Here is a 22034-nt window from a genome sequence, read left to right on the forward strand (position 1 = left end):
CTCAAGTAGTTGTGGTTACTCCTCTACAACTTGCACTATGACAAAATCCTAAAAACACCAATATTACTGTATTGCAACAATCAATTTGCATTAGCCTTAATGGATACCACTTGCTTCCATTCTCATAGAAAGCACATCTCTATTTGCTATCATTTCATAAGAGAGCTCGCTTTACAACAAAAGGTTGGGTTTCAATATTGTGCCTCATATATATAATGCATGTTGATATGTTCACAAGGTCACTCTTTGGATCAAAGCTTATCCAACATTTATCCATACTTGGATTGTTTGGAGAAGAAATCCCTACTTAGTGATGCTTTGGTTAAAGGGCTGTGTTGGAAACAATCACACAAGTAACCAAACATAACAAAGAAAGCAACTAAAACATCACCCTATCGAGACACGACCTAATCAGTAGCTCCTCCCTAGACAAGATAAAACCCATATACACACATTTTAATCAATAATAAAAATTTACATTTATCTATCAAAAACTCAAAAACTCAGTTCACTTACTTCTAATACAGGAGAATTAGTCATGACTATCTCATTTGTCCAGGTTCAAGACAACAATCTGTGCTACTTTAGAATCCCAAGCTTGTGAAGTTTACTCTTCTGCGTCCGTTACAACCTTGGCCCTTGTGCTGGTAAGCAGTACCTTATATTCTATCGTTTGTCTTTGACTTTGAAAACTAAAAGCATGATGGCGTCTCTCACAGTCGAAGAAACTCATGTTCCACACTCACTCATCTTAGGCGATGCGATCGAATCGGCAAGACTAAAGAAACTAACACTCTCCTCTCGAACTCAATTCATCTGGTTGCCAATCTTGAATTAGCTCACGATCTTCGAATCAGCAATTGGATTTCAGTGTAAGCTCATGATCGTGACTAGTTTCTACGTAGCTCCGTTCAAATCTGTTTTCGATTCGAGGCTACTCCCCGTTCATTGTCAAAGCAAGCGACCTGAAACACCTGCAGCGACCACTCAATTTCGACGTGAAACTGACGATCCATTCTTCAAATCGAATTCAATCTTTTGTGCTCTCAGTGAGACTCCAAGGTTGTGCTTGCAAATTCTCGCAACACACACAAACGAAATTTCCAACCGAACTCTAACAATGTTTTCAGGTTTCGATCGCCAGTGGTGGTTTGTAGTAAAATGATACGCCATGATATATGGATTTCGATCATATGCGGAGAGCTTGTGCTTCATAATAAAGGTACGCAAAACGAATGAAATGAACGAATGAATGAATGAATGAATGAATAATAAATGGATGAAACATGGTTGCGAGTCTTTGAGTTTAGGGGAAGCTTTGGCGCGACAGACGACAGAGGTGTTATGAAGTGGCGGTCGAAGCTTTTGCGCTCGGCATCGCCAGGTTCCTCCGGGTTGCGAGCTTACCAATAGTGTCAAAAGCGCAATTGATTAGAGAAGTTGTCATTCTAATGCAGTTCTTCTTCGATTAGAGTGGATAATCTAGGTTGCGGGCTTTTCTTATTTTCTGTTTTTTTTCAAAAGTTTGCTTTCCATATGTGCGATTGCTTGTCCTGAACGTGCGAATTTCACTTCCGTGTGCGTATCTGCCCCTGTGACCTCTACTCCTTCTGCTTTTTTTAATGAATAGTATTGGTTCCGTTCATCGAGAGTATTGAAGATTTTGTGTCTAGGTCAGAGCGATCCGTTACAGAAGGCATGCCCTTTGAGACATGTGTGTTGATTAGGGCTGTGTCCAATTCCTCATTTGTCATCTTCTTCAATGGACGTATTGACGAAGTTAGTGAAATTCGACCTGTATTGAGTGCGTGATGCACGATTATTACAGGTTATTTGCAGATTTGCACTGCTATCTGGTTGGAAAGGATGTTTTTCTAAATAGCTAGAGCAGAATTATCCAGGTTGGAAGTAGTGAGCTCCCGAATGTGCGCTCAATGGCGGTAATTGGAGAAAGAGATGGTCTGCAACGAGTGCTTAAAGTTCTGAACACATCCAAGGCAAGCTGCTCATGTCCTCATTGGTGTTTTTAACGTCCGCATCTGGTTTATATACTGCGTTTACTGCTTCGCTGTTTACTGTGATGTTGCCGGAAATTGTCGCTGAAGCTGTCACATTCGAAGTAACTCTAAAGGTTTTGCTCGAGGATGATGAAAGATATATGTATCGCTGTAGGTTGCAAGTTTAGAGAACTGGTTGATATCAGCGACTCCAATCACCGTTGTAATGGCTTGATTTAGCAACTTATAATCGATGTACTTGGCTCAAGCAGTATTTTTTTAGATTCTGCTAGTTCTTGGCATCGTTTGTCTCGGTTGATATGACACGATGTTCGATGAAAGTAAATAATGAATCTTTGCATCAAAGCAGGTCGCTGAGGATCGAACGAGAGCTCTTGAGGATCTTTCTAAATCTTTCGTCAAATGCAGCTCATCCGAGGAGCTTAACATTATTGAAACACTGACAGTATCCTTTTATATAATTTTAAGTCTGTCCAAGCAAGTTATATGCGATCTCTTTTCATGTTGTTGGAAGGTGTTTGTCACAATTTTTAGAATTTCTGAACGACGATGACAACTAGAGATTATAGTGGTATGAACACGTCGACAAAGGGGTGCGTTTCATTGCGTGGTTTCACCTGCGGTGTTCTGTGTGGCACGTTGATTAGGTCATCAAAGTTTCCCCATAACTGCACAATAGACATGTTGGCAAGGAAATGCAGGCTCCGCACTTCGTGATTGTAAATGGCGAACCCAAATTTGTCGGGTGGGGAGTTTAAGGCTGCCGGCTGTTCAGAGGGGACCTCAAATCTTCACACAATATGTTCAGTTGGCTACAAAGGTAAGTTTTGTACAAAAACCAGGTGCCTTACACTTTCGTGTTGATTACTTGCCGCATCTTAACCCTGAATTGTTGACGGTCAAAATTCTCAAAGCGAATATAAAATGTATGTGTGTACCTTTCTATGAGCACTGCATGTTCTTGTTTTCTAACTCGTCATGTTTAATTTATTTTTGGGGGTATCGCACTGTTTTTGTTGTGGATTACTGAGAGTCTTCATCACATCTTGGTGCAATGTATGATCAGGCCATTACATGGTGCAAGCAAAGTTTACCAGAAAGCAAGTCTCAGGGAGCTCGGCAAGATGCTCTTCTCAAGGTACTGATGTAGTTGTCTTTGTCAGCAGCTGACTTGTGCAATGCTATGGATCAAACAAGAGGGATATTGAAAGAATTTTTTGTTCAAATCCTTTATCATCGATGAAGACTGTTGAGAATGTTATAAAAATAATCGTTTTGAAGTCACATAACTCAGGTTACCCCATCAGCTAGATTCTGTTTGTTGTATCATCGAATAAGGAAATGGTTGGCTTTGTGTACCATATTTCATTCGCTCTTTTCTCCGCTTCCTCCTCGAGAGAGTTCTCAGATTCTCTGCGACGGTGAAAGGTGAAAGGTGTAAGATTTGGTTTTGGCTAAGCAAAATCGTAGCGGAGATGGACTCTACTGACTCCAAAAGAATTCGCTTGAGATGCATGATGATTTCTTGGTTGTCTTTGATAACCTCCCGTCTGTGACTGCAGCTACTGGGCGAGACCAATGCTTTTTCTGCAGCCACGTATTCTGCAGCAGTGGAATGCTCATACTTGCTGGAGAAACAAGTTATTTTATCAGTGGCGTCACTTATTAGTGAATCTTTGAGCTTGGTTAAAGAACTGTGCTTATTAAATACAGCGGTGAGTGAAAGCAACTTCGTATATTTCACATACTAAGTTTTACTGGACACATCCGTAAGTCACATTAATGACAGAATCAGTGATTGTTGTGGCGACGGCGGATGATCAGCAAGTAGCAGAAATGTTCAAGGTTGGCGTGGAAATGCTCCAGGCTACACTTCGAGTCGTTTCCAAAGTTAACCAAACAGTAACAAATTCTACATCGAACACTGTTTCCAAAGACGGAGCTTCCGAGGCACTGCAGATTATTAAATCCGTGATGCGAGACCTCGAGGAACTAGGAATATTGTCAGCTAGAGTGGAATGGGGAAAGTTACAAAGTGCAGGTGGGAAGAACATCGTGCTTGTTAATTTTGCATGGCGAAGCTGTGTGACTATCCTCACCTTATCGGAAAGTAGTCGCACTATTGTCGCCCCGCTAGTGGACATTCAAAAGTTGACCGCCCGTTTGATATCTCTTGCAACCTATTCGTTGAAGCGGGCTGTCGAGGTGTGGCTTCCTCGTCCTTCCAATGAATCAGCTAATGCTTCAGATGTAAAGGAGGAGTTCAGGAAGCGCTGCGTGCTTGTGAAATTTTTCGGAACACTTGCGTCAAAGATGTCTTCTTTTTATCCTGAAGAGGCGGTCGCCCTTAGAACTGTAGTTGTGGACTTCATTCTGAGGTTTGCGACACTACTTCTGGGTCACACTGGCGAGACACGACCAAAGCATGCGATTGGGGTTCTTTCTGAGATTGTTGCACCATCAGTCTTTGGTTTTTTACCTTCTCTTCTTGGCGCGTCTGCGGTGAACATGAGTATGAAGGTATTGTTGCTGCAGTCTGTAGGCGGTGGGTATGAGCCTGTTCCAGCTATTGAAAACCTCGGTTCAGGTTCAGAGGAGCCGGAGAAGGATATATCTTTGCCGGAATGGGACAACAGCGCTCAAGGAGGATGTCTACCAAGTCGAGTGATAGTGTTTCTGCAGCTGCTCGAGAATTCTGAAAAGTACGTGCCAGATTTACTGGTGGAGCTTGCAAAAAGATTAGACTGGATTTTGAATTCGATTGCAGAGGATGAGGTTTACGCTGCTCTTGTGCAGATACAGTTGTTTCCGGCACCTTCACCTGATTCTACCACAAAATCGCATTCACAGTTGATGTATTTGTGGATGTTGAAAGTGCTAGAGAAGTTCATCGTACTTGCCTCTGGTTCCCCAACAGCATGGATGGAGATCCAGGAATTTCTATTCAAAAACGCTCTCCACCCGAATGCGATTTGCGGTGAGCTTATCAAACACCTCTGGGGCTTTATCGCCAAACTTAGTGACGTAGGATTGATTCAAGGGCATATATCCGGCCTTGTGTCACTCCTCCGTGCTGTAACATCAGCTGAAGACCCGCTGCAGCTGGCAGTTAAAAGGTTGGCGCAATTGATTTGCTTTTTAGTTCAAACGGTTCCAAGTATGGGAGCTTCACACCTCTTCAATCTCATATTCCATGAGGATCCTTTTGCCACTCAGTCATCTTCCAGGATTGTGTCGGTGCTTTTACAAGAAGGCTTTACAATGGAACTTCTACCAGAAGTTGCAAGAGAGGGTTACGTTGCCACTTTCTTGAGACACTGTTTATCCGCTGTCAAACGAATGACTGAGGGCAAAGAAAGCTCAGATGGGAGGTTGCAGGATGCTATGTGGTGTTTGTTACATCTTTTGAATCAATGGTACGTTCAAGCTTACATGACGGCATCTCTGTTTCCCTAGTGTATAGTTCCTTTTCTCTCATCTCATTCATCAGCAATACATGCAATTACGAATGGAAACTTCGTTTGATATTGGTAAGAAACGCATTTAAAATTGTACTCTCAAGATGCACACGTCTTTATTTTTTTTGAGTTTGGATGTCATTTTCACTTGTTTCTGTCTATTAGCTAACTCCTACATCCTGCTCATTTTGTTGCAGTGGGGACAGAATTGAACAAACACAGATGCAAGAGATTAAGGGATTAACATTTGACTCTTTCACGAAGAGTTCTCGAATCATCTCTAGCGGTAATCAATTCAGTGGTTACGTAATCGGCCCTGTACTTCTCATCGTTTCCTTCTTTTTGAAACAAGAGACACGCCCTAAGTCCCTCAATAATCTTCTGATAAAGATTGAGGAGGTCGTGAAGTCGGCATCTCAGGATGATGCTTTAGCCTTGAAAACGTCTCTTGCGGAATTTCTTTCCAGCCTAAGTTCATTTGAGTTTCCAGAGGAGGTGGGCAATCCAGCAAGCGAGGCTCTGTGGTATCTGTATCATACTGTCCTGCGTGAGCAGCACTGGGCTCTTGTGCATTCGGGTTTGTCATCCTTTGGTTTTTTCGCCGAGCATACGCCGTGTAATGAACTTTGGCGTTTCGTTCCATCGGATCCAGGGCTTGCATCGGATGTGCATGAAAGTACGGAGAGTGGCACCGACATGTTCATGAGCACATTGAGGAGCTATTTAGAGAAGGAGACTATGTCCGCCTCTTTAACAGTTACAGACACAGAGGTCGATCTGTTGCACCACGAAGCCAAGAGGCAACGGACATCTTATTTTCAGACACTACAGCAAAAGGAACGAGAATTACCAGAAGAAAAGACCATAGTGGTAGATCTCGACTCTATGGATGTCGACATTGGGCCGCGTAAGACATTCGGGCTGAAGGAGAAATCAAAGCCCGATGAGTTGAAGACGGCAATGCTGATGTTGCAAGAAGGCTTTTCTCTTCTCAGCCACATATCCCCCGCATGGTTAAGCGGATCTGATGCAAAACTTGACGAATGGCGTTCAATTATCTCCCAGCTATCAGCTGTGAATAAGGGACTTGCTTCATTGTGACGAGTTGATTGCAGCCTCGTGAGCAAGTCTTCCTCAGGTTTCGGGAAGGAGTTTTACTAGCTTTTGCATAGCGTTCATTGTGGTATGAAGAGGAGTCTGGAGAGCATGTCGTATTACAGACATGATATTAGTAGAGCTCGGTTAAAGCAACCTGCGGTGGAATTAACACTTGATGCTTTTACGGCCGGCTAATCTTAGGTCGTGTTCGTTGAGTAGGAGCTGATTTACACAGATGCGTTCAAAGCTGAGCGACCCTCGGATGAGTAAAGATGTCGTCTGAGAGGAAGGCAAGCAGTTGTTTCAATCACGGTACTGGATTCATGCATTTTATCCCTAGAGATTTTGGTAGGCACGATTCGACTGGACTGCTTTAAGGAGCTCCTGTTCTTTAGTCCTTGCCAACTGTACTACTAGGTTGTCTGAAGTGGTTAATTTGGCCAGGGATTAGTCAGGGCCATCACTGACATTATCCCTCCCTGCTGTCGTGTTTCCCTTCTGGTAAATGTATATTAGTTTACCTCCTGGAATGGATTGGGGTAGTATGGCTGTCTATATACCACCATTTGGAAAATGGACTCTGCTTACTGAAAATACGATATGGGGGGGGGGGGGGGGGGGGTGGATGCAAATAAAATTGTATTACAGGCGAAGAGTGCATATGTCATCTTACTTGGAGGGTTATTGGCGGTTTGTTTCGGGCAGAGTGATCATTCGAGCATTAGACATCTTTCTTTAAAAATCACTTGAATCCTTGTTTGTTAACCCCTCAAGGGCTCTGTAATTTCTCCATTCACCTGCTGTTGTGGAATGGCGCTTCATCGCATTCTGATACTGATAGAGAGTCGGGTTATGTTATATGAGCTCTGTTTTGGTGTAATTTCTTCACTACAGCATGTTGTTGACATGCCTCTCAGTTCATGAATACTAACTCAATCTCAGTTCTGTTGGAGATACAACAAAGACTCCATGAAACTCTCCATCCTTTGATTATCATCGCTTTGTTGCAAGTTATCATGTACTTCGAGAAGTCCGCAATGAAAAGTTATATAGAATAATATACATTTGATTTCAAGGTATAATACACTTATGAGAAGACTTCGGGTAGAAAAGTAGCATAACCTGGGATAATACATTTTTGATGATAATTATATTAGTACTTATATACCTCCCTTAACAAGTAACATGATACAGAGAGGAAGCTGAATAAATTTTAAAAATTGTCCACAATTTCATACCTTTTTCTCAAACTGAATTTCTTTTATAAATGTTCACTAAAAAAACGTCGTGCTCACCATGGCATTAACGTCATTCAGAGTTATGCTGCAAAAGTGTAAATGATTAGGAAGCATTATTTTAATTATTCAGCATAGACTCAGAAATTAACAGTTTTGCCTCAAAATTTTGATCAGGTTCTGCATTAGAGTTAAAATTATACCCACTTTTATTAATAAAATCGTATATATATATACACTTGTATGTATAGAATGTCAGTGCTATGGATTCAAATGTTTCAAACGATCATGAAAAAATTAGAAACCAAACTTTCAAATTTTCAATGACCAAACAAGCATTTAGATGATCATTATCACCATCATCTTATCATATTGTATTGTTTTTATACACCAACAAAATTGCTGTGGATGCAACATGCAGCATGCCTCTCTTTTACATCTCAGAAGATATTGCGAAGCTGTGTGATTGATTGAGAACTGACAAATTTGTGGTCTCATTATTTGCACCAGAGATGGTTTAGCGTGTCTTTGTTAACATGGTTTTTGCATGATACGAACTTGAGTGATTTTGTGCTTGTTTGTTTGTTTGTTTTTGTGTGTGTATATATATATATATATGTATATATACATTCACTTACTTTTCATGACAGTTGTTGATCTCATCTTCGATGGCCCAAAACATGGACGGGATGCAACACTAATTGAAGTTCAATGTGCGGTCACTAGTGTGCTGTTGGTTGGACTGTATTCTGATTCTTGGTGCTAGTTGTGTGCTGACAGACCAAGGGACTTTACGAAGCCGGAGTTTGAATCCACAAACAGCATTGCTTCGTGACCAAGTAACGAAGTGAAGTTTGCAGCACTGAGATGTGCACCTTGAGGGCTATTTGAAGTCATTTGGAATTATAGGAAAGCAGGGTGGGCTCTTCTCAAGCTGGAGAGAGAGCAGGAATTCATGCATCTCAAGGTAGTTGAAAAAGACATAGACACCGATAGCAGGCAAGTCACAGATAGGCAAATAGAGGCGAGACACGTGAGGTCACGAGTGAATTGGGGTCACAGCCATAGCTGAACCTTTGCACAATTTAGGATTTCCTAGGGTAAGGTGCATTGCCAAGATAATTACATTGCCGTCACGAAGGGCGTAACGACAGGCTGTGTGCATTATGTTCGGGACCTACTTATGCTTGTGCTGATTGAAATGGTGCAGCTGGAAGATTATCAGTATGAGGTGGAGTATCGTGTGGGGTGCATAAAGAAGCATCGATTTGAAGCCATTTTTTAGGGTGAAGGGTGTGGTGTGAGCTTTGGTGACCAGAATGCTTTATTCTTTTGCACATAGGTCAAGTGCAAAACGAACTGGAAGTTGTGTGACGGCAGGGAAGGAGATAAGTAACACTCAGGTGCAATATTGTATGAAGATCGCGTAGAAGATGAGATTTGTTGGTTGTGTTTTCGTGCAGCATGAAGACCCACTTCGTGCTTTGCTACCTCACACTGTAAGCTAGGGCGTGGTTTGTAAAATGGTTGATGGAGATCAGTACTTTCGTATTGGTAGGGATGTTCCATGATGCTGCATTTCTTTCTTTATTTATTTATTTTGATTATTTAATTCTTTTGGGTGTTATCAGGAGATTTGGAATCTAACTTTGATATTTGGCTCTTGTTGGTAGGCTATGGGACTGAAACAAAGGTTGTGGAATTGACAAAAAGGGACAAGAGGGAGGATCTGATGACCAATTGGCGAGACATAAGATTTTGGAAGGTGAGTGATTTTAAGGGGCAATATTATCAGCATTTTCACAACTTGTTAAGTGAATTGGTAGGGAATAATAAGCATGTAATTTTAAGGAACATAATCTTTTCTTTTGTTCGAACCCACCTATATAGGTTTATTTCGTTTAGATTAGTCTAGAGTAAGTAAAATGACAATTACATTTTGGCATTGTTGCCGAAGAATTGACAATAGTATTGAGTGTTAAGAATTAAGTGCCAAACGTGTCGTTGTGGTGTCACACAAAGAAGTTACAAAATTGATCGTGGTTTGAAAGTGAAGCTATATGTGCAGTTAAATTACAAATGGAAAGTAATTTCAGTATTATGATAAAAGACTATGATTAATAAGAATGAAAACATCACATTAAGAAAAACACGCCAGTTGAAAGGAAGAGAGGAAAGAGTCCAAGCAAGAAATTTGTTGCAGAATGAGCAACTTAATCTAAAAAGGAAGTGTCAACAAAGTTGGATTAAACCATGGTTGCATGCTTGTTGGCATATTCAAGCATACTAAGAACTTGACAGACCGTTAATATTTCAATGATATATACTATTAAGAAAACTACCAAGAGTACTCACAAAAAAATTTGTTAACAATCCAGCATATCTCTTAAGCCTGTTAATTGAAAGTAAAGGAGGCATAAAAGGATTGGGTACTCTATTGGATACTTTTTCAATAGCAGGTACAACCAATTCTAATAAGACTGGTTCCTTAAAATGGCATAAATTGCTTGCCAATAAGGGCCAATTTAGCATGTTTTAAAATCCATCATTTTTACCTCTAATTCAATCCATAAAATTATCTGTGAATTATAATAAAAAATTGAGGAAGTTTGAAAGTCAGAAATAGACAATTGGAGAAGATAATGTTTATTTTAATAAGCAATTAAGTGGAACGTTGTCATCTTCAATGGCGACGAGGGGCCTAGTAGTTCCAATTGTGGTTCAAATGGGTGCGGAGGGTGATCGCACAACTAATGTAGCTCCATTATTTACTTTTAGAGGCTTATCAAGTACACATCTAGATCAACATTTGTCTCAATTCTTGACTGTATGTGTAGCTAACAATAGTAGATCTAAAGATATTTGGGTTGAGATGGTTGCTAGAGACCTTGAAATATACATCATTTGAATAGTATAATCGCTAGCCTATGGACTAGTTTCTTAATTAGAAGGCATTGAAAAATATATTCTTAATCCATTTTTGACCAATTAGATTTGAAGAACGTCTCAGGGAAACATTAATGAATAGTAGAATGTTACGAAGAGAAACAGTGCAGTCATATTATGGCTGAATAGCAAATATCCTTTTTGAATGGCCAAATAATCAAATGTTGGATTTGTTTGTTTTGTCTATATTGATAAATGGACTATATCCACCAGAATTGAAGATGTTTGTAAAGAAAGCCCAACCGGCCACTATTACTTCCTCACTTGATTTAGCTAAGGTATAGAAAGAATGTCAATATGACCAATTCTTAACCACATGAGCCATGATGATTCCATCTTAGAGAGGTTATGAAATGTCAGCTTGGAATGAAGTAGTGGACAGTTATCCAAGCATGATTGATTATGGTACAAATCTTAATCTATAGAGAATAATTAATATTATTCCATTGTAATCTATACTACCAACAGTAGCAGTTCCGTATTTGCTACACCTCCTATACCAAAAATCAGTCCCTATAAAAGAATTACCTAATGAAATAATATCAAAGGATCCAAATGAGGCTTTGTTGTTAACTTTGACAAAGAAGATAGATGAATTGGTTATTAATCTAGCAAAGGATAAGGAGAAGAGGCATAAATCGACCAATATGTGTCCCAATATTTGATGCAATAATTATAAAGGACAAGGCCATATGATAACAGAATGTTCTTCACCACCCCAAATGATTATATAATGTACATTTTGTGGGAGTAAGCATGCTACTACCAATTATTAGAATTTACAAAAGCAACAACAATTTGGTAATCAGACCATGCTTCAACCGACTTTGTAGGATGTTAATCAAGTCCAGACAGGAAATAGGTTTGGTTAAAGCGGAAATTGTTCGAATAAACAAAATAGGAATTTTTCTAACTTTCAAAATTCTAGGTTTAACCAAGAATATGGATCCAATTCTCAACATATTGAGCAAAATCAGCAAGGATATCTTCAATATCCATCCATTTAGAAACCAATTTTAGATTCTACAATACCAATTTGACAACTGGGATCATTTATCCATCCAACTTAGAACATGCGTAGCCAATATATACTAGTAGAAACATCCAATATTCCTGATGGAGTTAGAAAAAGACCACTTTGATGTTAACATTGCAAGCAAATAGGACATTATACTAGTGAATATTCCAATCCAAGAGCCAATGATGAATATACTCTAGTATGTAGAAATTATAAGCAGTCGGGACATACATATCAGCAGTTCAATACTTTGTTTAATTTTAATATACAAGACTAGTAAATCCAGCTGCATAATGAGAAAAAGAAAAATAATCGTGGGCTACAAGATTCTCTTGTAAATCAATTGGAATGCATTCATACAATACTTACTAGAGGCCAACAAAAAGGAAAAGATCCAATTTTGCAATTAGATGCATCAGTTGCGAAGGACCATTTCAATCCAATTATGGGAACTCCAGATCCAATACCTATACATGAAATATTACCAATGTTGGAACCTGATCCATCTACACAAGTCAATAATGTTCTTAGGATGGAGGTATTGGTTTAACCTAAACTAATATTATTATATGGGAAGTTTCAGGAGCCGTCTTATATATTAAAAGAACTTCTCATAAACGGACATTTCGACAAAGTTCATTTAGCTATTCCACCTTTGAATTCCATAAAGAAAGATATATTATCTCTTGGGATTAAGTTGAAATCCATGAAAAAAGAAGAGGACTTTGGAAATCACTTCCAATATGGAACCATATGATATTTTGAAAGATTTGGATGCAATTCAGTCTTCTATTACAATGAAGAAACTTTTGGCAGTGGCCCCAGAATGTCGTTTTATATTGAATTCTTCATTAATAAGACATAGGTCCCGTAATAGAAAAATTTGTGAAGTTAGTTTAAATCTTCATCCAAAAGTACCAACTAATAATTTATAGCCTATTAAGTACATTCTAATTTTGACTATTATTATTATTATTATTATTATTATACAAATTTGGGGGCCTCAAGTTGTTATTTGTTGGAGGTTGTTGTCCTCTCCAATAATTGTTGAATAACTATTGATAATAATTATCAGATAGGAGTTATAAAGGAAACATTCTATCTAATTTTTTATAAAATTCCGTGAGATAGTTACTACCACAATTCCCACACTTTACTTGGTTTTCAATCCAACATTAATTAAGAGAGTATTTTTTTCCACAAAATGCATAAAATTCTACTTGTTGTCTTGCTTGATTTATTAGATCTTTGTTCCTAGAATTAAATCCTTATTGTTTTAGATTATGCAATTGAAAGATTTGATCTTTATATGAGAGGGGTATATGGTTGGAAACATTCATTTTGTAGTGGAATGGAATTACAAAAATTAAATTAAATGCCTTAATTGTCCTCATTGAATACACCATAATTCCATTGTATGTCTTCTTGACTAAATGGGAGGTAGAAGAGGATTGGGGTTGGAATTTCTTCCTAATCCAGCTAATTGTTCCTGTCATCAACTTCATTTGATGAAAGATTTGGATTTGGAATTTTAACTCGAATGTCCTCATCTCTTTTTGTAAATCTTCTTTTTACTTATTATCTTCAATAAGATAGATTAAAGCTAATGAAAGAGGTGGAGATTTAATATTTAAAGGTATTTGATAGGCTCTTAGGTTTGTAGGAACTAATAGTGATTGTTCATGCAATTAGAAGCTTAATGCATAAGAATTCTTAGTATGTATGGATATGAAGCTAGGGATATTGAGGTCTTTTTTATGCTAGTCTTTCATACTCTTTGTTGATTTGTTTTACTTCTTTTCTTATATATTTGGTTGCTATAAGATCTTTAGGACCTGCATGGATGATTTCTTTCATGGTTTCTTTTTTGACAAATTATTAAATGAAGAAATGCTTCAAGGTATTGTCAATGAGCAAAGTTCCTACAAATCTTGTCACTATAAATTTGAAACGCCAAATATACAATATAATGTCTTCATCCTTCTCTTGTCTAAGGGAGGATAAAGCAATTAAGGCCATACTTTGCCCTACTTTAGGCCAAAATTATTCTAAAAAGGTACTTTGAAACATATCCCAACTTAAAAAGGTATTAAAAAAGTAATTGCAATACCACTCATATGCTTCTTCTTTTAGTAAGGTTAAAAATCATACTAAATAATAATAGCCATCTGTTATTAAACACATAATGAATATTTCTATGAAACGCTTTATGTGGACTAAAGAATCTTCATCCCTTATACCTTTGGAGTTGGAAAGATTAGGGAGCATAGGTGCCACAATAAGTCCTTTTGGAACTTGAATTGATAAACCCCTTAGTTGAATCAAAGAATTAATTGGTATAGGTAGTAGTTCTTTCCTTCTTATTTTATTTGGATCCATTCTTTCTTGTAGATGAGGAGAATAAGCACTCCTTTAATCCAAACTACTTGTATTATCTACCAAAGATTTTTAAAATAAGTTTTCTGAACTTTCTTCAAGGTCTTCTAAAGAAAAGACTTTAAACTCTTCCAAGAGGTTTTTAGGCATATTTAAATTAAGTTCAGAAGTTGAAGTTCCAATGTTTGGCAAAAAAGTTCTGATAGTTCTTAAAGACTTAAGATATTCCAAAGGTTGTACTAATACGGGTTTATGGGACCTAATAGAGTAGTACATTAAATCACTATGATCACAATGTCATTTTTAATAATTAATAATTAAAACAATTAAATAAGCTAAATAAATAACTTATGGAATTTAGATTTTATTATCTTATTTTTATCAACCCATATGCCACTTAAATAATCTTTTTAATAGGAAAAGGCAACATAAAAAAAATAATCTAAAAGAAGAATGTTTACTTGAATATTACTTCAAGCAAGACTTTTCTTTTCTTAGCTTATTATATGAAATGACTTTGTATGAAAGTGACCCTAAGCAAAATTCAATGCAAAGACATTCTATTGCCGATAGGAAGTCCAAGCTCTTTCTTTTGTTTATCTTTTATATCAATGTGGTTAAGAAATTATCCACTACTTGATTAATGGCAAATATACTAGATAAAAAGGATTCTTTACATGCATCAATCTAAATTGAAGGAGAACTCACCTTGCAACATTGTTAGCCAACTTAGCACGTGTTAAAAAAATTCTAATGTGACCTTTTTTCTATTTGATTTGAATTAAATGATTTTATAAATTATTTTTGAATTGGGATAGTAAAAGATTCTAAGGCTCTATTGTTTCTAGGAAAAAAATCTATAAGAAGGTTTAAAAGGTTAACTCTTCTTGTGTCTTTCTCTTAAATTCTATCCTCCAACTCCTAGCTTCTGCTCCTTCTGTTTAAGCAATTTGCTAAAATTTCAAAGAAAAAAATAATTAATAAAATTTTAGGAACTAATTTATTTGCAAGCTATTAGTACGACTTACTTCTTCTATTTATGCTCCTTCTCTTCAAACCACAATCTATATTAGCAAAATAAAATAAAATTCAATGAATTTTTTTGAAAAAATACACATCCTAAATTATGATTTGAACTTATTGATCTTCTCTTTTTTTCTTTTCTTCTTTTTTCTTCTTCCTTCCAAATTCCTACTATCTAACTTTTCTATTTATTTCTTTGTCTTAAATTTCTTCTTCTTCTTGTGTTAAAGAAGAATTCTCTTAAATTCTTGTAAAGTTCCTTCTACACTACTTCCTATGAATAAAAGAGATATGATCAATAGAGGAAGTGATTAAATCTTTCTATCAGTAGAAAAAAATTCCTAACTAAAAATTCACAAAAGATGAAAAGAAATGATACAAGGGATGTAAGAAGTGATTAAATCCCCCTTCTATTAGAGATGGATCCTCGATTAGAAAAATTATAAGAAAGAGAGTGATGAAACCTTAAAGGCGAGCTCCACTCTTTATGGTTTGAAAATGACAACTAACTTAAGAGAACCACCAATTAATACTAATACTAATATTAGACTATTCACTAAATACTTAAGATTAGAAATAAAAATATTGTATAAAAATCAATTAATGGAAAAATAAAAATATATATTAAACTTATTAAATATATAAAATTATTATATATGTAAAAAATAAAAATAAATAAATAATATTAATAAGTCATGGTAAGAATAAAAATTAAATAAAATAATAAAAGATAAAAAGATAAATAAAAATAAAAATAAAAGTAAAAATATAAATATAAATTAAAATTAAAATTAAGTTTAAATTATTAACTAAGATTAATTTTTATTAATTTACTAAAATAATTATCTTAATTTAATATTATTATATTAAAAAATTAATTTTATTTATTATTATTATTAATTCAAGTTTAATTTTCTTTTGATTTGATTTTATTTTAATTTTTATTTATTATTTATTATTTATTATAATTTAATATAGGTAAAAATATTTTTAAAAAAATCTTTAAAATATAACATTATATCAAAAATATAAATAATTGAAGAAATAGAAATCACTAACCTCAATTGTATTCCGCTCATGGCAGCAACCTCTCTCTACTCCAAAATCCTCTACAAATTCAGTTTTGATTCAATAGTATTGAATTTTTCACTACTACAAACTTAACTTTAAGTTTTTTGTATTCAAAAATTTGTACTATTAAATAATCACTACGCACGAAAAAATGCCTTTTTAAGCATAGGGTACATGAAACTACGAAGGCAATAAACCTCTTTCTAATCTAAAACTCACTATAAATTCAAATCAGTTCTAATTTGAATGTATAATAGTTTTTTGGAAAGCTAAAAAGAAGATACATAACCTTAAAAAGTTTCAATCTAAAAGATGTAACAAGTAAAAAAATGATTGATGAAAACCCAAGAAAAATCAACATTCAACTCAACAATAAAATTCTTGACTATCTTATAAAGTAGGAATTTGAATTATATTGTTTACAATAATTAGAAAGAGATGTAGAATAGTCACTAATGATGGCCTATTTCAATTTTTTATTGAATTAAATCAAGCAAGATAATTATAATAAGCAACTTCATATTCACACACACCATTAGAAGCACCATCTTCTAGCAAATGCACCTAATTGTGAGTGTAAAATTCACTCATCAATCCAAGTTATAAGATGGCCTAAATTAAGAGTTGTTCTAGGATAACTTGTTTATAGATCAAAGATTTGAACCTCACCAAGACTCATATGTAGTATATATGGATGTCTAACAGAGGCCACGAGGTCTTAGTCTTATCTTCTTAACTACCATCAAGGTGCTACAACTCATATGGGACTTGTGCACCTCCTTTCTTATAAGGACTTTACTAACTGCTAGTCATTCTATAGATCCAATATTTTTGCAATTTTTACTTCACCATGGTATTCAAAAATATCCAATTGGCCTAAGAATCTTGCTTGGCCTTCAAATCTTGCTCCATTTCATCATAAAAGCTTTTAAAGTAGTAAAATTCATTTTTACCAAAGTCTTAAATATTGCCCTAAAAATTCTAAATTTAATTTTAAATAAATTCTAGATGAATTCTAAAAAAATTTATAATAGTTTTATAATACCAACATCAATTTAAGACTAGAATTTCCTATCTTGATAATTTTTATAGTAATAAAATCAATTTAAATCTACTATAAATCCTATTTTTGTATAAATAATTAAAAAGACATGAGGTTCTTTTTTGTGCTTCTTCTAGCTACTTATTAACATTTATAATTTTTTATGAATAATACGTTGTTGTAGTACATGATATTTGACTTGAGAATGCATTGGGCACTTGCTTGTAGAAGATAAAAAGAAAATTACAATAACAATTCTTAACAACTCTAATAGATTTTTAATTAAATTATAATTAAAGAGTAGCAAATATAATCAAACATCAATCAAATTCAACTAAAATTTCAAAGGAATTATACAAGAAATACAAAGAATTCTTAGAGGTCCTTTTAAGAATTCATAAAAAAATAACATAGAAATTCAAAAAAATATAGATTAAAATAGAAATCTTAATAAAAGATTATAATAAAAATATTAATTAAATTCTAGTCAAAATCAAGTCAAAACTTAGTCAAATCCTAAATAAGCCCTAACCAAATTCTAAACAAATCCTAAATAAATCCTAATCAAACCTTAAGCAAATCCTAAACAAATCCTAACCAAATCTTAGAAAAATCCTAGACAAATCCTAATCAAATCCTAACCAAATCCTAACTAAATCCTAAACAAATCCTACTAAAATCCTCATTGAATCCTAATCAAATTCTAAAAAAAAATCCTAAACAAATCCTATACAAGCCCTAGTCAAATCCTAATCAAACTCTAAATAAATCTTAACCAAATCTTATACAAATCCTAGTCAAGCCTTAATCAAATCCTAATCAAATTTTAAATAAATCCTAGACAAACCTTAAATAAGTCCTAATCAAATTATAAACAAATCCTAATAAAATCCTAATTGAATCCTAATCAAATCTTAAACAAATCCTAACCAAACCATAAACAATTCTAAGTAATTCATACAACAAATTTAGATCTCAATAACTAATGAATGAACTATTTATTTTAACTCAAAATTTGTACACCTCTTAACAATTAAGTTGAAAACAAGCACAAAAAAATTAAAGAAGATCAAACTCACCAATAAGAAGATCAATCCTAAAATTTGCTCAAGTGTCGGCCACTCTCTTATTCCAATCTAAATGATAAAACTCTTGTGCCAAAATCTCCCTATTAAACCATTCGATCATTTTCAAATTTCACATGTGTGTAGAAAATCAATTCTACTACCCATGCACATAGCTTTCACTCCAATCCAACCAATAGATTGGCAGAAATCTTAAAACCCCTGACTAGACCTAAAATTCTACTTTTTGGGACCCTAATTCACTTAAATCTCAATAACCTTCAATTCAACTCTCTGATCAAGCTCAAAATTACAATATATATTGAGCACATATGTATCTACAAACTCTTAAAATTTTATTTATAGATCTATTTCCAAACTTACAAAATTCTCTAAAACATAACACCTATTTTATTTCATAAATCTAGAGTCATCTAAAACAAACCCCGACTTTGCAAAGCTCTTAGAATGTCAATACACACTCAAATCACTCCAAATAAATGCTCAAAAAACCTCATCAAGTCAGCTTCTAGATCTTATTCTTTGATCTCCAAAAAAACCCTAGAATTATCATCAAGGTTTGGTTTTGTGCCTTAGGATCTGATTTCAATTCTAACTGATAATTGGTCCTCTCCAAGTATCAATTCTTGAGTTTCATAGGTAATTCTTGCTACAAAATACTCTTAATTTCTTTTCAAAGGTGACTATATTGTTTATTTTTCTAATCTATCTTATTTTGCTCTATTTGTGGTCCTACAAAGTGAATAGAAGCCTATTTTATAAAAAGACAGTATTAGCACCTTTAATTTTTCTATCTCTTAACTATTATCTATTTTTCCAAGATAATTTTTTATAATATATTTGAAATAAAATCTTCAAAAATATGATATTTTTTTCATCCTTTCACCTATTAGTCATTTTACATCATGACAACATATAGATAGAAGGTCAATATAAATATTGACCTTAATAAATAATCCTTAATACTCAATAATAAGTAAAAAAAAAAATAAACTAACTAAGATAATTGCCTCCAAGACTTATTCAGACTCCATTTCTACAACTAATATTCTAATTTTCTATTTGTCTAAATATTTCTATAGTATTTAATATATATTACGATTTTAAGCACTTTAAATACATCTTTTTGTCCTAAAACAACTAATGAGTTGAATTAGTGATTCACATAAGAGAAAGAGATAATCTACTTTTAATCAAGAAAACACAAAGTTCTAATATTGTAAGTATACTCTTGTCAATCTATGAAGGACAAGAACTTAATGAAAGCAAATAACCAAATGAGACTTTTTTCAAAGAAGTATGACAAAATAAAATAAGAAAACTTGTATATTAAAAAAAAATTAGAATAGCTATTGCCAAAAGACAAGAAAGCTAAAGACTCTTGAATTTTGACTAAATGTCACGGACACAGATATACAGACACGAGATCTAATAAGAAGTTCAACAAGAATTAGCAAGAACTAGATTAATCAGATGAATACAAGAACAACACCAGAGAGGTGAGCTAGAGCTCCAAGAGATGTGTTATCGAGATTGAAGAACTCTTCAGCCTCGATTCCAATATATACTCCTATTTAGGAAGCTTCTCAAGCAACTTCTACCAACTAGGAAGCTTCTAAAAGGTTCCAGAGACTTGCTTCTAGAAGGTTCTAGAAACTTATCTCTAGAAGGTTCTAAAGACTATGTTCCTAACATCTTCTACCAACTAAGAAGCTTCTAGAAGATTCTAGAGACTTGCTTCTAGAAGGTTCTAAAAACTTGTCTCTAGAAGGTTCTAAGGATAATGTCCCTAATATCACCCCCTCCTTTAGCTTCGAGGTCTCTGAGAAGCAATGTTGTTGTTAATCAGTACCAACACAAGAAAATGAAGATCTGTCGCATAACGTTTGCTATGAACTCCAACTGTTGTTCACGAGGCAAGTGGTTCATCGACCCTTGAAACCATGGGTAGTGGCCCACTCCTTCAACTTCTGACCAAGCATGAACTTCCGTGTCTTCATTGTGAAATTGTCCTGCAAACATGCCTTCTGGCTGACCATCGTAAGCAGGCTCGGACTCAAATACAATCACCAGTGATCAGTTACTCGGTATCCTCCGTCGTCATCATGGTGTAGGCAGTTCTTCACCTCGGGGTCGCCTTCGTGAGCTAGTCAGTTGAGATAATCTGATTGGCATAGTATCTATCTCTTGGCTATCCATATCAGAAGACCAAACTACGGCTACTAAAAAAATTCTATTTTATTTTGGAGAAAATAACTACATCAACTACGAATTTTGGTGGTGCTCTCCCCCTTTCTTATATTCTTGGGTGAGCAAGCTTCAGAAGGAAACTATCGTCGAACCGGCTTAAATTTATGAAGATGTTGTTGATGAAACTCTTGTACCTTTTGTGGCGCATTAGCGAGATTTTCAGCTGGCTCCTACATTCGCTCATTAATGTCCTAGCCGTACCAATGAACATGATACTCCAACTTGCCCCACCTTCGTTGTGAATCAAGCATTTTTTCAACCACGTATTCTTTGTGGTTCTCGATCTCAATACTAGGTGGTGGACATTGCACTCTTCCAAGAAAAGACGACTCTCGATAAGGCTCCAACAGAGAAACATGAAAGACTGGATGTACCTTCATAGAAGCCGGTAATTTCAGACGGTACGCCACTGGATTGATTTGCTTCTGGATGATAAATGGTCCCAATCTGCGATAGTCCAACTTATCACATGATCGCTTAGTCTTGATATTTTGTCGAAGAAGCCATGCTTTATCTCCAATTTTGAAAGTAGATGCTTGATTCTGAAATCTATCTGCAAACGCCTTATAGGAATCTTAAGCGGATTGTAATTGAAGCTTCAATGTATTTTGAAGCTCTGATAGTTGTTTCGCAAATCTTTCAGCTGCTGGATTGTTATTCGTTGACGGACTCAATAAATCAAGCTTCAGATGATACCCATAGTTGAAAAAGAATGGTTTGTATTTAGCCGATGCATGGAGGGTGTTGTTATATGCAAACTCGGCTAGCGACAAATATGTGGTCCAATTGTCTTGCTGATAGTTGATGCTACATCGTAAGTATTGTTCCAAGACTTGGTTCACCCGTTCCGTTCGGCCATCAGTTTGAGGATGAAAAGCCCAAGAAAGCTTGATATCCACCTTCAGTATCTCAAAGAAAGATCTCCAAAACTTTGATATGAACTAGGTTCCTCGATCTGATACGATATCATCTGGTAGTCTATGATATCGATACACATTATCGAGAAAGGGCCTTGTTGTGACTTCACTGGACGATGTCTTCTTACAAGGAACAAAGTGCGCTATCTTTGTAAGCCGATCTACCTTGACAAAGATGCTATCAAATGAGTTCGATGATGGCAGGTCTGTGATGAAGTCCATGGAAATTGAAGACCATGGTCGACATGGAATCGGCAGTGGCTGTAGGAGTCCATAAGGGCAATGCCCAAGATTCTTGGATCTTGAATAGATGTCACAGGAGATGACAAAATCTTTCACATCCTTTTACATTTGGGGCCACCAAAAATCTCGAGAAATAAGCTCTAAGGTCTTGTTGAATCCAAAATGTCCCATAGCTGGAAAATCGTGGCGAGATTGAAGAACTCGGAGTTGTGCTGGTCCTTTTGGGATATATAATCGCTCCTCAAAGTATAAAA

General features: G+C 35.5%; 1 protein-coding gene across 4 annotated transcripts; it reads left to right on the plus strand.

Moving 5' to 3' along the window:
• The first annotated feature begins 1322 nt into the window (after nucleotides 1–1322).
• Nucleotides 1323–7148, plus strand: LOC112293554 (uncharacterized). 4 transcript variants are annotated; one of them, XM_090256747.1, is made up of 8 exons: nucleotides 1323–1578; nucleotides 1892–1997; nucleotides 2368–2463; nucleotides 2698–2838; nucleotides 3085–3156; nucleotides 3581–3733; nucleotides 3843–5434; nucleotides 5674–7148. In XM_090256747.1, the coding sequence occupies exons 2-8, from the start codon at nucleotides 1935–1937 to the stop codon at nucleotides 6575–6577; spliced, it is 3021 nt and encodes a 1006-aa protein (XP_090112873.1). In that variant the 5' UTR covers nucleotides 1323–1578; nucleotides 1892–1934; the 3' UTR covers nucleotides 6578–7148. The 4 variants fall into 4 exon arrangements, with proteins under 4 accessions (XP_090112873.1, XP_090112874.1, XP_090112875.1 ...); XM_090256748.1 differs by having other exon boundaries at nucleotides 1902–1997; XM_090256749.1 differs by having other exon boundaries at nucleotides 1366–1384; nucleotides 1902–1997.
• Nucleotides 7149–22034: the final 14886 nt, after the last annotated feature.

This window comes from Physcomitrium patens, chromosome 16 (genome assembly GCF_059467195.1).
Source record: "Physcomitrium patens ecotype Gransden chromosome 16, ASM5946719v1, whole genome shotgun sequence".
Taxonomy (NCBI): domain Eukaryota; kingdom Viridiplantae; phylum Streptophyta; class Bryopsida; order Funariales; family Funariaceae; genus Physcomitrium; species Physcomitrium patens.